We start from the raw sequence: 17,975 nt of genomic DNA on the forward strand, positions 1-17,975 counted from the left end.
TTTCATAACATAACCTGAATCTTATTTTTTCTTCTTATTATTTTTTTGGACTATGGCCTTGACAATTATCCAGTAACCAGGACTAATATAATTGGCCAATATAATTAAAAGTGCGAATTTTAGTATAGAGCGTAGAAATAGGGGTCGCTTTGCCGAACTTGCACGGTCCCAATAGGATAACTATTAATAACTTAGAAATTAATATTATTGACATTTTGTGGCTGTCAGGGGTTCTAAAACATTTTTTTTTCGAAAAATAGCTTTATGTGAACAAAATAAAAATAATTTTGTATAAAACATTTATATAATAATGTATTTAAGCGCATAAATATGTTAAACCTTAATAAATACGTAGGTACCTACAGAAATAATTAAAATACATTTAAACTATATATTTTAGCTTCTTTCTATAATCCCGTCTTCCTCACTTTCACTGCCACTGTCGTAGGGTGTAAACACATTAAAATGACATTAATTTCATCTTGAAAATCAGTCATTAAGAATAACAATAAACTGCAATTAGGATCCAAATTTTCCAAATAAGCAATGAGTTACTCAATACAATGTTGTCAGTAATAATTTTAAGCTTATTTAATATTCTTTGTTATAATTTAATTTAGGTGAACTGACCATCAACAATAATTATACTCTATTTATTCTCAACTGTAGGACCTGGTAGGATAATATAAAACTTTACTTAAACTTGACTGACAATCTATTTTATATTTTTCTTGACATTACTTCAGAACTGTCTATACTGTCAATACATAAATTAACAACTATAGAACAACATCCACTTTTAATGTTGAATATTCTAACATTCTTAACCAAAAAAAGTTATTACGTATATCGATTATAAAATTGCTGATTACTTTTCGAAAATGACTATCACTCACAAAAAAACAATGAAAAATATTGTTTTACTTGACTGTAAACGGGATAGTTTTAATTTAACATTTTTAGGGACCTACATTTTAGGACCTTAGTAATGTCCGATTGAAAATTCTTTTGAAGAAAATCGGCATCGCCGCGCTAAAAATTCGCATAAGGATTGTATTGCCGTATGTTCGTATACTGTAAAGTCAAGGTGGGACAGACAATAGATAAAATATTGTATGAAACTGTGCGTGAAGTACTTTTTGCGAACTTACGCGATGTATAGCACTCGCGTCGCTGTCGCTTGTGCTGTAAACATCGCGTGCGTTCGCAAAAAGCAACTGTTTCATAAATAACTATTTTATAACAACTTGAAAACTACTAGATCGATTTGGCTAATTTTGATTTAAAAATATTTGTATAAAATAAATTAAGTAAAATTATACCAGATTGAACTAAATAAAAGGAAATTAAATAAAAATAAAATTAAATAAATTCGAATCGGATCAGACCACACACTATGTGGAACAGTTGCTACATATTATCACGCACGTAGCGTTTTAGTTTCCGATTTTATGATTTAGGGCCGATTGTTCAATTGGAGATTATCTTCAGATTAAAAATAATCTTCAATTAAACTTAATATTGCGTTGTTCAATGCAAGTTTAACACTTAGCCATCTGTTAACAAGAGATTATCTTAATCGCTCAAAAACAAAGGATTAACGGTGTTAACTAAAGATTTGTAACCTTACTTTCTGGTTTTAAATTAAATATATTCAAGAAAATTCCAAATTGAAACAACCATAGTTATTGCACTAGCTAGTTAGTTAGTGTATTTTGAATTGTTCTTTCTATAAATTTTCAGTCGTAGATAAGATTTGCAGTAATAATGAAGTAATAATCTATTACAATTTCGTGTCTCTAATAATAATGGCTATTTCTCTTTTATTTTGATGACAGAGATATGACAGAGGACGAATATTTCTTAGCTGTTTTTAGTATAATTTTTTTGCCTTAAAAAAAATGTGTTTCTTAAAAAATTTATATTATTATAACCCAGTGATATGCACATATAGCCAGTACAAAAATTAATTAGATCTCTCAGTGTATAGGTACTTATGCTTTCTACAAATTTTATGCATGATAATTATTAATTATTTATAAATACATTTTTCTAGAAGTTTCGCTTTTTTTATTATGTGTAATAATCAGGTAAAAACAAATTGGAAAAACTTTTAATGAAATTTTTGTGAAGGAATAGGAATTATTTTTATAAGCTAAAAAATTAACATTACTATTTAAACATGTTTTTTACGCAAAGTTAGCAATTTGTACTTTTAATACTTTCTTCCATTTTAAATATGTTTAATAATGTAAATTAAAATCTCTGTCAGTAGTAGTTGACATGTACTAAACACTACATATCAAAAATCATTAACTTTATAACACAGAACACATTTTTATGTACAATTTTCATGATAAAGTTTGTTCCAAGTCGTTAATTAATAACTGGCAACGTTGTCGCCGCTTCAGTACTCGGGTTTAATAAATCCAAAAGTTATAAAAAAATAACTAACATTGAACAACTTCTTAAAAAATAATCTTTAGATTAAATTTAATTACGGTTTACTTAATCCATGAGTTAACTACTGATTGAACAACTGGCCCTTAATGGTTTTAAATAAATATGAACAATTCACACTGCCTGGAACGTATCGTATCAGGACCTCGATTTTTGACCCTTCGCTTCGTTATCGAACCGAACGTATTCGCTTCGTATATGTTTATACTGTTACTAATAAACGAAGTATAAAAGTTATACTGAGAATAAATCAGGTATAGGCAAAATCACTAAATACCAATAAACATGGAATAACTTAGGTATAGGTTATACTTGGTATAAAAAATTAGTCCTAGTTTATACCGACCCACACCCTTGTTTAAGTCTGGTATAACCTATTTTGTGACTGTCAAAGTCATCAGAAGGAAAAATATATTATTTTTTTATTTGTTTTGTGAGTAGATATCCGCTATGAGCTCGTAGGTAGAGGGGATATTTAAAAGTTTGTGAGCGCCAGTAGTGACAAATCGGTGAACTTCTACTGGAAATTTGACATAAATGTCAAAGTGATTAATTTAAAACATTGAAATTAAAAACATTAATAGGACAAATATTAGTTGGCCAAAGCTGTGGTATATATTTTTAACTTAAATATACTTACGTTTTAAATATTAAAATTTGTTTTTTTACATTTTATAATATAATAATTAATCTATTAATCTAAGCGCCATCTACACGATAATTGTCAAAGTATCAAAAGTAGGAAAGAAGGAAACTAATATTCGCCAGTCAATACGTCAAAATAATAAGCAAAATCCTTAAAAAAATAATCTAATTGCTTTTTTACATTGTAAATATTACACTATAAAAATTAAATAATAAATTTGAAGCAATTATTTGGTATTATTCGCAATACTTTTCTCATTAAATTTCCAGCAAAAGTTGCACTCGTAATCTGATAGTTGGCGATACCAGCGAAGCTCACAGCGTATATATAGATAATAAAGAAAATGTGTTTAAGAGGTATTGCAGCTAACGAGGAAGTTGATAATTTAATTAACCTGATGGAAACTACACGAAAAAGGAAAACTTTCAAAGAAAGCATAAATTCCTTTTCAAAGACTGCACAATACAAATCTGGTTTCCTTAAGATGATGTGAGGTTTTTAGAAAAATTAACAGGTGATTCACTTACTGTGAACAAGCGAGGATGAGGCTTATCCTCCACTTTACAAGAATAATAAGGTCTTTATTTTCTATAATACACACACCGGCAAAATTAGCCGAACACCTTAAAAATGGGACATGTTTGATGTCTTGAATTTCCTAAACCACTGTTCCGATTTGAGTGATTCTTTTAGTATGTTATAGCCTTATTATTTAAGAATATCGTTGTAATAATATTGTTACTAGACAGGTAAATACCATTTTATACCGGGTGTACCAAGCATACTGTGTTTTTCTCTTAAAGTTTGGAACACCCTGTGGAATATTCTAGCGTATATAAAATACTAAAATCAATAGTCGATTGTAGACTTAGGCTTCCTTAACATTTTCCTTTTTGATTCATTTACTTATGTAACACAGTAAAAAAGTTATGTGCGTTAACAACTATCCATGTTTTTCATCAATAAATCCTCATAGTAGGGGAGGAAAGTATACTAAATTTGCAGTTACTCGAGCGTTATGGGGACCTATTGGATTGTGAAGAGTATGTGCTAAAATCAGAAAAAGGTTAAGTTAAGTTTTCCATAAAGAGGGGGACTTTTCATTTTTCAATTTAATTTTCCATTTGAAACAATCATTTTTCTCCGATTATAGCGCTTTATCCATAATTCGAAAAAATGTGTCGAATAAAAGTTGCTTATTTTTACGTAAAGAATCCAAATCTGAAATAAAAATTGGGGGATCCTCTTTAATATTTTAAATTAAATCCCCCACCCCACTTCCTTGGGGGCTCGTGACACCCCACGGAGAGGGATGGGGGGTAAATTAAAAATTTTAAAAACGAACCCTGCGATATTTCGCGAAATGAACATCAGATCGTAAAACTGCAAAATACACCTATCAATATTTTTCAAAAATCTACCGAATGGCACCAAACACGAGCCCCCACGGAGGTATGGTGGGGGGTTACTTTAAAATCTTAAATAGGAGCCCCCAATTTTTATTGCAGGTTTCAAACCTTGACGTAAGAATAAGCAACTTTTATTCGCAACATTTTTTTCAATTATGGATAGATATAGCCTATATTTCCTATAATCGGAAAAACGATTGGTGGAAATGGAAAATTAAATTAAAAAATGGAGAGTCCCACACTTTATGGAAAACTTAACTTTTTTTGGTTTTAGCACCCACTCTTCACAATCCAATAGGTCCCCATAACGCTCGAGTAACTGCAAATTTAGCATACTTTCCTCCTCTACTATGAGGATTTATTGATAAAAAGCATGGCTAGTTGTTAAAGCACATAACTTTTTTATTTTACAACATAAGCACATGAATCAAAAAAGAAAATGTTAAGAAAGCCTAAGTCTACAATCAATTTTTAATTTTAATATTTTATATATGCTAGAATATTCCACAGGGTGTTCCGAACTTTATGAAAAAAACACAGTATGATTGTAACACCCGGTATAAAATGACGTTTACCTGTTTAGCAACAATATTATTACACCGATATTCTTAACTAATAAGGCAGTAACATACTAAAAGAATCACTCAAATCGAACAGCAGGATTAGGAGATTCGAGGCATCAAACATGTCCCATTTTTAAGTTGTTCGGCTAATTTTGCCGGTGTGTGTATGTAGAAAATCTCTCACAATATTCTTCAAAATATGCTGAAATTAGTGTATTTACATTGCATTTATAAGTAAAATAAATCAATTTGTTTACTTTTTCTTTAGTTTCCCATTTAATGCAACGTTCTCTTTTATTTGAAGCCAATTTATGAAATACTCAAACTCAACATACAACATACGAAATAACGATTTATTAAAATATAGCAGACAATAACAAAGTTCTAAAAAATGAAGGAATTTGGTTTGTCAGTTGTAGAGAAAAGTCAAAATTGACATATTTCACCCGTTTCATATCGTTGTTTTATGCATTTGTGTAGAAGATTGCGCCGTTGCCAAACTATTATTTCGGAAGAAAGTGGGAATACTTATAACTAACTTATACCGAGTTTATTGGTAACAAATTATTTTCGTATTATATCTACCTTATACTTAGGATAACTATTCTAGATATAAATACGGAATAACCTTAGAATACGAGTGTTTTATTAGTAAGGCAGTGTACAGATAGCGAATGATCGATAACGAAGCAAAGGGTCAAAAATCGAGGTCCAGGCACCTTACGTCTCTTTTCAGTGAAATCATATTTTTCGGAAAATAAACGCTACGTGCTTGATAATATGCAGCGACCTAAACGCACTCACATGCGTGTTTTTTTGTTAAATGTTGCAGACATATTTTTGAACTGAATACTTCTTATCGCTCAATATGATGTTCTTATGATGTCCTTAGGTTATCTGATCATTTGTAATTCGCAAAAACTCAATTGATCTTCGCACCAATAAATCAATCAAACAGCGAAGTCGTAAGCAAGTTAAACAATTTTTTTTATGAGAATCTGTAGCGGCATTACCTTTTGGTAAAGGTTCAAAAAATTTTCGACGTAAACTTTTTTATGGATAGATTCTAACAAAGGCATACCGACCCTCTGGCCAGTCCTGGTTTATGTTTAATGTTTTCAAATGATTCATTAATATCAGAAATGAATAACCATTTTCAATTTCGTTGTAACACGAAACTACAGCCGCATTATATTCTAGTTCAATCAGAGAGTGCAGCAAGCATCTCTACCGGTTCCGAAACTTATTAGTCTCTCATCAGGAGGCACATATGCTGCTTTCTCTAACTCAACCAGGACAAACCCCGGCGTGCAGCCACGAATTGCAACGAACGAAATGGCAGGGATGCCCTAGCGGCAACTGCTAGCAAAAGACTAAGCTTTCAATCTAATAGCACATAAAACAATATTAAAAATATTACTCTACATCCCACCAGATTGAAAACAATGGGAACCTTCTCCCGTTACACCTCCGAGGCTTCTAAAATTTGCAAGTCATAACGGATGCTGAGACTAAAGAAGATGAGGGAATTTTACAATTTATAGTTCACGTCCCATCTGCCCAGCGCGGTAAAGTTCCAACGAGAATGGTTCCCTTCGTACTCCAATCAGAGTAAACATGTAAATCAAAAATGAATAACCATCTTCAATTTCGTTGCAACACGAAACTACAGCCGCATTATACAGGATGTCCCGAAAAGATTGGTCATAAATTATACCTCACATTCTGGAGTTAAAAATAGGTCGATTGAACCTAACTTACCTTGGTGCAAATGTTCTCATAAAAAAAGTTACTGCCCTTTGAAGTTACAAAATAAAAATCGATTTTTTTCAATATATCGAAAACTAATAGAGATTTTTTATTGAAAATGGACATGAGGCATTCTTATGGCAGGATCATCTTAAAACAAAATTATAGTGAAATTTGTCCACCCCATAACAATTTTATGGGGGTTTTGTTCCCTTGAACCCCCTAAAAACTTTTGTGTACGTTCCAATTAATTCATTATTGTGGTACCATTAGTTAAACACAACGTTTCTAAAACTTTTTTGCCTCTTAGTATTTTTTAGATAAGCCAGTTTTTATCGGGATGCGGCTTCTTTTTTAATATGTTTACATAAAAATTTTATGGGGGTTTTGCTCCTTTAAACCCCCCAAATGTTTGTGTACGTTCCAATTAAACTATTATTGTGGTACCATTAGGTAAACACAGTGTTTTTAAAACTTTTTTTGCCTCTGAGTCTTTTTTTGATGTCACCTTTTATCGAGATGTGGCTTCTTTTTCAAAATATACCTAATAATGTAAATTATAAATAAATTTTCAGATTATTAACAGCTCTCTATAATCGTACAAAAGGAAACAAAACCCCCATAAAATTTTTATAGGGTGCACAAATTTCACTTAAAATTTTTTTTAAGATTTTGCTACTATAAGAATGCCACATGTTCTTTTTCAATAAAAAATCTCTAAGAGTTTTCGATAAATAAAAAAAAATCGATTTTCAGTTTGTAACTTCAAAGGGCTGTAACTTTTTTTGCGTGCACTATTGTATATACGTAAGTGAGGTTCAATCAACCTATTTTTGACTTCAGAATCTGTGGTATAATTTATGACCAATCTTTTCGGGACACCCTCCAAGGTATAGTCCAGGGTAATAAGGTTTTTTCCATGACACTCGAGCAGCCAGGGTACTGAAGCGTTTTTTCGAGAGGTAATACCTATACGACCAAATTGTAACTATTTCCTGCGTAGGATCTGGCGGCCATTTTTATTTATAAACAATTAAGTGTCAAAAAATGGCATTTTTCCCTTTTTTTTCAAATCAATGGAAAACAGTGAAACTTATGTTTTTTTTTAGTACAAATATCTTTGAGATTATGGAAAAAGCTTTAAAATGACGTACCTATGTATTAAAATATTGATATACTCATTTATTGTTAATATAATTGCGAAAAAAGGTCGGAATTGCAAAACAATTAACTTCGCAATATCTATTGTAAAAATTAGTGTACAGCTTTGAAATTTTTGTTATATAAGGGTTCTTTGGTGCTTAATATGTGATACAAATTTCAAAGCAATTCATTTAACTGTTTAAATTTTATTCAAATTGTTTATCCCAGAGAGCATTTTTTTTGCAATAACATAAGTCGGAAAAAAATGACGCTAGAACCATTCCACAGGTGTCACATAGTCACATGAAAGAGCATGAGCTATATATTTTCAATTTGGTTTAAAAAAAGCGGATAAAAAATGCATTTATTAGTAATAAATAATTATGCAAAAGTATCGTAAATTTTTCCTTATAAACTTTTTATTTTGTTATATAAGAAATTATATATATTTATTACAATTTTTTATCAATTATGATATAAATACTATTACTTGGTAGTTGTGCACTTAAAACAGGGTAAAAAAGTTAATTTTTTTGGAAAAAGTTATTCAAAAAGTTTATAAGGAAAGATTTACGATAATTTTGCATAATTATTTATTACTAATAAATGCATTTTTTATTCGCTTTCTTTAAACCAAGTTGAAAATATAGCTCATGCTCTTCCATTTGACATTTGTGGAATGGTTCTAACGTAATTTTTTTCTGACTTATGTTATTGCAAAAAAAATGCTCTCTGAGATAAACAATTTGAATAAAATTTAAAGAATAGAAATAATCGCTTTGACATTTTTATCACATATTAAACACCAAAGAACCCTCATTTGACAAAAAATTCAAACCTGTACACTAATTTTTACGGGTCAAGGACGTTTCATCGCCGCCAGTTCATCGCCGCCGTAGAAACGGCCGGCGATGAAACGGCCGGCGATGAAACGAACGGCGATGAAATGGACTGGCGATGAACCGGCGGCATCGAAACGGCGGAATCGAAACGGCGGCGATGAAACGTCCCATTCCGAATTTTTACAACAGTTATTGCGAAAATAATTTTTTTTTGCAATTCCGACCTTTTTTCGCAATTATATTAACAATAAAGGAGTATATCAAACTTTGTAATATGTCATTTTAAAACTTTTTCAATAATCTCAAAGATATTTGTACTAAAAAAATCATAAGTTTCACTGTTTCCATTGATTTGAAAAAAAAGGAAAAATGCCTTTTTTGACAGTTAATTGTTTATAAATAAAAATGGCCGCCAGATCCTACGCAGGAAATAGTTACAATTTGTTCCTATAGGTATTACTTGTGGAAAAACGCTTCAGTACTCTGGCTGCTGAAGTGTCACGAACAGGGTATATTTTTGTCTTATTACCCTGGCCTAATATTCTAGTTAAATCAGCGAGCGCAGCCAGCTTTCAGTTGATTCATTTTTACTTAGAACTTATATGTCTTTTTTTTTGTTGAAATTATTCAATAGATATATATTTTTCCTTTTCGTTTACTTAAATCACAATAAAGAATTTTATTCTACATTTTAATCTGTACCTCCACATTTATTTCTAAAAAAAACTTAGTTTAAGTAAGAAACGTACAACTGCTATTATTGTCGCCGTCGAAGTTTCTCTAAACATTATTCTTAAAAGCTTATTTTGTAGAGTTATATTGATGGAAAGACTTCATCAAACAGAAACGCATTCTGTTTCCTCAAATTTGAATTATTCAGACGATGAAGACGAAGAAAAGGACCTTTTTATTAACAGTCTGTGGAATATTCACAAGACGTTGGTTGCATTGCGTGGTAAGAGATGGATAGAGAAATAAGTTGGTACTATTAATCTTTAAGCTGCTCGGCTCCGAGTTAAAATAGGTGATTTATGAGAATTCGATTTTCTTGTTTCCCTTATTTCGTTGTTTTATTTCGGAAATAAATTTAAAAGCCCAACGTTTGATTTCAGAAGGAAACAATGATTAAAACTCACTGCGACTTTTCCATCATTTGAAATAATGTCAATATAATAGTTATATCCCTAACATAAGTTTAATGATAGTGTTAAGTCTATAAAGTATATGAATGTCACAATAGGTGGGACGGATAATGAGGGGACAGCGATATGAAATGCTAAGACTGATAATACATGGAAAGATAAGAGGAGAAAGGAGTATAGGAAGACGGAGAGCGCCAAGGTTGAAAAATTTAAGGGACTGGTTTAAATGCAGTTTCTATAGAACCTCCGATTGGGAAACGGCACTTAAAGAAGCAGATACCAGGTTAACATTTGTGTCTGGTAATATTTAATTGTTCGCTGAAATGATAGAATTTAGTATCCTAGAGTGTATTTCCATTTGAACTTCTTTAAAAGGCGAAGACGTGAATAATGAATATATTAAAATTAAATGCTTATCTACATTACCAAATACCAGAAGAACAAGGTACTTGAGAACAAAAAATATTGAACCTGTGACAGTAAGCCTAACTGAAAGCCATAGTATAGTGTAGGAAACAGAGGTTGAACCTCGCAAAATGGACACAAGTCCAGTTTTATTTTTTTTTCTGGTATATCAGGGGGTGCTTATTATGAGACTAACTTTTTCTTAAAAAATTTCGCCCCGGAACCCCCCTTTTCATCCCATTAAAGGGGGTAATTTGTGGTTTTTGCGAAACGTAGCTCTTCCTGTACGTTTTGCAAAAAATTTACTTAATAATAAAATGAAGAGGACCATATTTCTCACTATTTATTTCCCGACAGCATATGTCTATCACCCATCGTTTAGCGGGGGTGGCGCCCCAAAGTTGACACATTTTTAAAAAAGATGTCTAAAAAAATTATTTTTCCCTAACTGTAGTGAAAATTAAGAAGAAACCTTGCGGCAATTAATCACAAATAAGTGGCTGATTTTTTGGTATAGGTTTCATTTAACGACGTTCTACACCTTCGGCAAAGAATTAAGGATTTGCATGAAATTTTAGTATGTTATAGTTTACTTCAAAAAACTAAGACTTGATTTTTTAAAAATTGTTTTACCGTGCCGTTTAATTACTATTAAGGGTCAAAGTTAAGTTTTAACATGGGCTCTTATGGGAATTTTTAAAAAGTTAATAACTTTTGACCCAAATTTACGATTTTTAATTATTTATGCTTAAATTAAAGGTTTTTTTGTAAGGAATAACATATTAGAAAATGAGGATTGTTTACCGTACCATTTATTTTTAATTTATTTATTATAATTAATTCCGTAATTTCCGTAATTTATTATAATTTATTTTTATAAAGTATTCAACACTGAAACATATGATTTGCGTATTCTGCTATAAATGCATTGTTACCAACTTTTGCTTGCATATAAGTTTCCCCCCTTTCCTCTGAGAGGCATACCCCGCAACGAAGGTGTAGAACGTCGTTAAGGGCAATTGGCCATTTTTTAATTACAGGGTGTTACATTTTAAAAAACCCCTTTTTATTCCATCTGAACCGCCTATGCTAGAGTAAAAAAACTCTCAGCGATTATCCATGTACTGGTGTTTTTTTACAAATTTGTAGAATCCACCCTCATATTTTCCCCTGAACCATCCAAAAAAAGGAGACTTAATAAATATAATAATCAAAAATTGATTTTGGGACACCACTGTGGCTTTAGGGTGCAAAGAAAATAAAATATGCATAGCTCATAATGTGTAGCAGACAGTGTGTTCTTTTATTTTCCATAAGTACGTTATCAATAAAATGAATAGGTGACGAAAAAAAAAAACAAAAACTGGAGCCCGCCAAAGCATTTCTGAGGTTTACGGCGACACTGTGCCGTAACGGTTGCTTATACGAAAAAAATGCATAGAACCTTATTTGTAGAGAAAATAGTGGTATTTAATTCTGTATAAGCTTTAAATAAAATCGAAAAAACATGCTCTCCAAGGGATAGGGGTAGTTTCTGCAGTTTATATTCAAGGATAGAGGTAGTTTCCGCAGGGATGTTGCAATAATCATATATATTTATGAAAAATCCAATTGATGGAGCATATGGGTCAAAAAGCGAAAAAAAATTTTTTTTCAACCCCTTCTTTATTTTTTGTGGCTATAGGGGTTGCATCAAGAAATCGCTTCTGGTGTCCACGCATGGGTAATAAGAACGTGCCCAAAATGATATATGAAGCATTTTAATAAAGGGTATGGTGTGTGAAGGATTCCAAGAAAATCACATTTTTTATTAATTCTCCTTTTTTTTTGGGTGGTTCCGGGGCAAAATGGGAAATGGGGGTGCATTTTACAAATTTATAAATATCACCAGTACATGGATAATCGCTGAAAGTTTTTTTACTCTAGAATAAGCGGTTCAGATGGTATAAAAGGGGTTTTTTTTAAATGTAACACCCTGTAATTAAAAAATGGCCAATTGCTCTTAAATGAAACCTATACCAAAAAATCAGCCACTTATTTGTGATTAATTGCCGCAGGGTTTCTTCTTAATTTTCATTACAGTTAGAGAAAAATAAATTTTTTTTATATCAAACATCATTTTTTAAAATTTGTCAACTTTGGGGCGCCACCCCCGCTAAACGGTGGGTGATAGACATATGCTGTCGGGAAATAAATAGTAGGAAATATAGTCCTTTTCATTTTACTACTACCCAAGTAAATTTTTTGCAAAACGTACAGGAAGGGATACGTTTCCACAAATCCGTAAAAACCACAAATTACCCCCTTTAAAGGGATGAAGAGTGGGGGTTCCGGGGCGAAATTAAAAAAAAAAGTTAGTCTCATAATAAGCACCCCTTGATATACAAGAAAAAAATAAAACCGGACTTGTGTCCATTTTGCGAGTTCAACCTCTGTTTCCTACACTAGTAAGGTTGTATCAGAAGTACTGCAAGTCGTTTAAAAAAGAAAAAGATGTGTTAGATAAGAGTGCGACATATCACTTGACCATTTAAAACTAGTAGATGCGCTTAAAAGAAGAAAAGTACAAATTACTTGTATTTATAGTCCAGGGCCCATCTGTTTTGAGATGGACGTTGAGAGGTGACTTAAATTTTTTTGCAGAAATTGCTTAAAAATAACTCAAATAATAATATTTGAGTTATCCTCCCTCTCAAAAAGGTCCGGAACATTGTTTAAATAATGAAAATGTCAAAAAATGAAGGAAAAATTCGATTTCTTTCTTCGTTTTTTGATTATAACTTTAAAAGTATTCATTTTCGAGAAAAGTTGTACTGACATAAAAGTTGCGTAATTTTTCCTACAATATAGAATTGGTTAAAAATTTAAAAAATAGTCACCCTAGTTGCAAAATAGCAATAATTGCGAAAAAACCATACAAAAACAAGTATTCGCATTTTACGTTTTTCAACCATTTATGCTACACTTAGGACCTTCATATTTCACCCAGAAAAACTTTACCATTAGTAAAACAATACTGTAAATTTCATTAAGATCGGTTCAATAGATTTTGTAAAATAAATTTTGCTTACAGCAAATACAGTATTGTTTTACTGTATTATATAGTTTTTCTGGGTGAAATATGACGGTCCTAAGTGTAGATAGCATAAATGGTTGAAAAACGTAAAATGCGAATACTTGTTTTTGTATGTTTTTTTGGCAATTATTGATATTTTGCAACAAGCGTGACTTTTTTTAAATATTTCACCAATTCTATATTGTAGAAAATTTAATTATGCAACTTTTATGTAAATACAACTTTTCTTGGAAATGAATACTTTTAAAGTTATAATAAAAAAACCAAGAAAAAAATCGAATTTTTCCTTCATTTTTTGACATTTTGATTATTTAAACAATGTTCCGGACCTTTTTGAGAGGGAGGATAACTCACATATTATTATTTAAATTTTTTTCAAGCAATTTCTGCAAAAAAATTTGAGTCACCTCTCAACGTCCAAATGTACTAATATTTTTACAGATGCGCCCTATTAAGACACTAGGCGGGAAGGACAAAAGGCGAAAGAACTAGGTGAAGGATACAAATTATGGTTTACAGAGAAAAGTTACACTAGGAATGGAGTGGGTATAATTGCTTATAGAGAAATGAAAGATAACGTACTAGAAGTTGTAAAAATGAGCGATAGATAAATTATAATAAAATTTGTATTTGATAAAGAAATGTCGTTGTCGAATATATGCGACCTTCCGTAGTGATTCCTGGGATGCGAGGGTGTCAGTCCAAATCGATATTCCGTATGTTAATACTGACGTGACTACTGATGACAGTAACATCCTTCTGCTTTGTTTTGGGCCACCTACATTTGGCATTAGCCGTGATAAGGCTGCCCTTAGGCAGGTTGGTGGAGTTAAAAGCATATTTGATGTCCAATGTGACCACTAGGTGTCCAATGTGACTCCCACCTCTTCCATCGGGTCCCTGCGATCTCTGCCTCCTTGAAATATTTGAATAATTTGGAAATATGATCCATAGTTGAAACAAAATTTTTGTTTTGATTCATATCAATTTTTTGTACGATATAAAGAATCAGTACGGAATTATCAATATTAATATCGACGCGATGTTTCATAATTTGCTAATAAAAAGTAATCCCACTGAGAAATACATTAAAACAAAGTTAAAACTTTTCATTAAAAACTCCCAATTGTGTTCTTTTCGTAGTATTTTTTGTTCAGTTTAATTGTTTTATATTATTAAATATTTATACCATGGATAATATTATGTAAATTTTTTTAAGCGTAGAAATTTCATTATAAAGTTATTATAAATTAATTATTGCTATAAAAGTTAAATAAGTTTCAACAGCAATTAGGTATATAGCCAAAAATAAAATCAACGAAATAAAATTACCATCGCAAATCACATGCAAATCAATACAGCAGCGATAAACGTTTATAATATAGAATATACGAAACGAATGAGTTTGTAAAAAATACAGGGTCTTAATTAAGCGTTACCTATTTTTAAATTTAACATAACATACTCGATGATCCTATTATACCGGAAGGTGTCGGGGTGCTTTAAATAAATAAAACAAAAATATGTGTGGGATGAGTGGTGCGAATTCGAAATGTTCAATTATCCATGATTGTCTCATATGGCGTGTGTTATTTTGGCTTTGATGGCTACCGTGGTCTATGGCTTATTTGTATAAATATGCGACTTAGAAAACTTCATAATAAAGAGTCTAATGGGGTAAAATCTCACGATGTAGGTGGCCAGTTTATGGCATAGTCACCACCACCTCCACGAGAGATGGCCATGCTCTTAAATCGCTCGTGCAAAATGTGATGAACATGATCTGTATGCCCTTACCGCTATCTTGTTGAAACCATATATATCGGTGGTATTCATACCATCCAGCCATGATGACTTGGCAAAATAGACTGAATTAATGAGAGCCAATTTGGCAGATGTAACTTCAAATATACGGCCAATATAACCGTAATAATATAAAAACAAATATCACAATTAGTTACCAAAGTAAAACTAAAAAGAGTATGAATGGATGGAGACTGGAAACATTAAACTTCAGTAAATTGAGTAGAAAAGCATGGTCATTACTCCTTACTTAGAAAACTTGGTAAAGCCAGATATCCAAACGAGAGACAAAGTACCAACAGTTGCCAATAGAGTAGCTTCCCACATTCTAGCAATCTTATGAGCACCTAGAGACCGTTACCACAAAAATAAAACTAGAATTAAAAATACTGAAGTCTGAATACTCTGACTCTAGAAGAAACCACCTCAGCAATATCAGAAATTAAGTCTGGAAAGGCACCCGGTTCCGATAAGTCCATCCAGGATTTTTACTTCATTATGATACACATGCTATGAAATGGTTGGCTGATTTCTATACAGATATCTTCAAATCAGGAGTAATCCCCCCAATCACATTAAAATACATCCATTTTAGCCATATTAAAATCAGGAAAGGCAAATGATCAGCTTCAAAGCGACCAACCGATTGCACTGCTGAACTGTGTCTATACACTGTTGGGACGCTTAAACACAGTTGCACAGATCAGATCCTATTCCTAACAACACATATTGAAGCAGGTTTTAAAAGAAAGATAACAATGACCATTGCTTTCATTGCCCTATCAGCTGCATACGATACCATCTGGAGACAAGGACTAATCTGTAAATTAGTCCGTGCCATTCTGTGTGAAAAAATAACTAAGCTCATTGACAGCACGCTTACGGACATACTCTTTCAAGTCAGTAAGTAATTTTAAAAGTGTCAGGTACTGGTATAGTATAGTTGATCCAAAAGATGGCATAACCCAGACATCCAAAGTGAAAGTTATCATTCAACACCAAATTGTTCTATATGGTCCACACAATGTCCAGAAAAAAGTCACACCATTTTGAGCGTCGGGATTGGGGGGAGAGGGGGAGAAATCGGTAAATTCGTAGTTTTTTAAGTTTTTCGCCAATATTTCTAAAACTATGCGGTTTAGCATGAACAACCTTCTATAAAAAATTGTTCTACATTAAATTTGAAATAAAAAAGGCCTTATGCATAATCTTTCTAAAACGAATGGTTCCAAAGTTACGGAGGTAGTATAGTATAACTGGTCCAAAAAAGGCCTAACCAAAAACATCCAAAGTAAAAGTTTTCCTCCAACACCAAAATGTTCTATATGGTCCACATATTGTTCAGTAAAAAGTTACACCATTTTGAGCGTCCGGTTTGGGAGGGAGATGGGAGAGAAGCCGGTAAATTAGTAGTTTTTTTTACGTTTTTCGTCAATATTTCTAAAACTATGCTTTAACGTGAACAATGTTATATACAAAAATGTTCTACATGAAATTTAAAACAAAAAATGTTGTATACATAATTGTTATAAAATCAACGTTTCCAGAGTTACGGAGGGTGAAAAGTCGAGGTTTTCGATACTTTCTATATTTTTTGGGCAATATTTATGATATAACTATACCAAAAAAACAGACATCCAAAGTCAAAGTTATCTTGTTCTATATGGTCCACACAATGTTCAGAAAAAAGTCACACCATTTTGAGCGTCGGGTTTGGAGAGGGGGGAGAAATCGGTAACTATAAAAAGTATCGAAAACCTCCACTTTTCACCCTCCTTAACTCTGAAACTGTTGATTTTATAACAGTTATGTATAGAACCTTTTTTGTTTTAAATTTTATGTAGAACATTTTTCTATAGAACATTCCTTACGCTAAAGCATAGTTTTAGAAATATTGACGAAAAACGTAAAAAAAACTACTAATTTACCGACTTCTCCCCCATCTCCCCCCTAAACCGGACGCTCAAAATGGTGTAACTTTTTACTGAACAAGATGTGGACCATATAGAACAATTTGGTGTTGAAGGAAAACTTTTACTTTGGATGTCTGGGTTAGGCATTTTTTTGGACCAATTATACTGTACTACCTCCGTAACTTTGGAACCGTTCATTTTAGAAGGGTTATGCATAGGACCTTTTTTATTTCAAATTTAATGTAGAACAATTTTGTGTAGAGGGTCGTTCATGCTAAACCGCTTGGTTTTAGAAATATTGACGAAAAACGTAAAAAACTACGAATTTGCAGATTTCTCCCCCCTCTCCCCCCGAAACCCGACGCTCAAGATGGTGTGACTTTTTTCTGAACATTATGTGGACCATATAGAACAATTTGGTGTTGGAGAATAACTTTCACTTTGGATGTCTGGGTTTGGGTCTAACTATACCATACTATACCTATCTGATTTGGCACCCTTACTGATTAATTTATATATCGCGAACCTACCTATTTGATCGCAAAATACTTGGAAAAATTTTCGGATCTCAACACGACATCACCACAGACCAGTATAGGTCCATCCGACATCAGAACCAATATCTAATATTGTCCAAGAAATTAAATCACAGCGGCTAAAATGGGTAGGCCACGTTCACAGACTTCATAAAGAGAGACTTGTAAGACTGGTATGGGAGGAGATTCCTACAGACGAAAGACCACTCGGACGTTCCAGAATGCGATGGTGAGATAACATCCAAGCAGATCTCCGGAAAATGAACATTCCATTTGACCCTAAGTTGA

General features: G+C 32.2%; 1 protein-coding gene across 3 annotated transcripts in view; it reads left to right on the forward strand.

Annotated features, from left to right (window-relative positions):
* LOC114324603 (anoctamin-10) overlaps positions 1–17,975 on the forward strand; it is a 139,016-nt gene that overhangs the window by 12,529 nt on the left and 108,512 nt on the right. The window contains exon 1 of one of the 3 annotated variants that reach the window (XM_028272469.1): positions 9,625–9,767. The exons of the other annotated variants lie outside the window; for them this stretch is intronic. Within the exon in view, the coding sequence (XP_028128270.1) occupies positions 9,635–9,767 (133 nt within the window). The 5' untranslated portion in view covers positions 9,625–9,634. Of the gene's footprint in view, positions 1–9,624; positions 9,768–17,975 lie in introns of those variants that run through there. 3 annotated transcript variants of the gene reach the window in all.

Source organism: Diabrotica virgifera, chromosome 1, assembly GCF_917563875.1.
Source record: "Diabrotica virgifera virgifera chromosome 1, PGI_DIABVI_V3a".
In the NCBI taxonomy this organism is placed as follows: Eukaryota; Metazoa; Arthropoda; class Insecta; order Coleoptera; family Chrysomelidae; genus Diabrotica; species Diabrotica virgifera.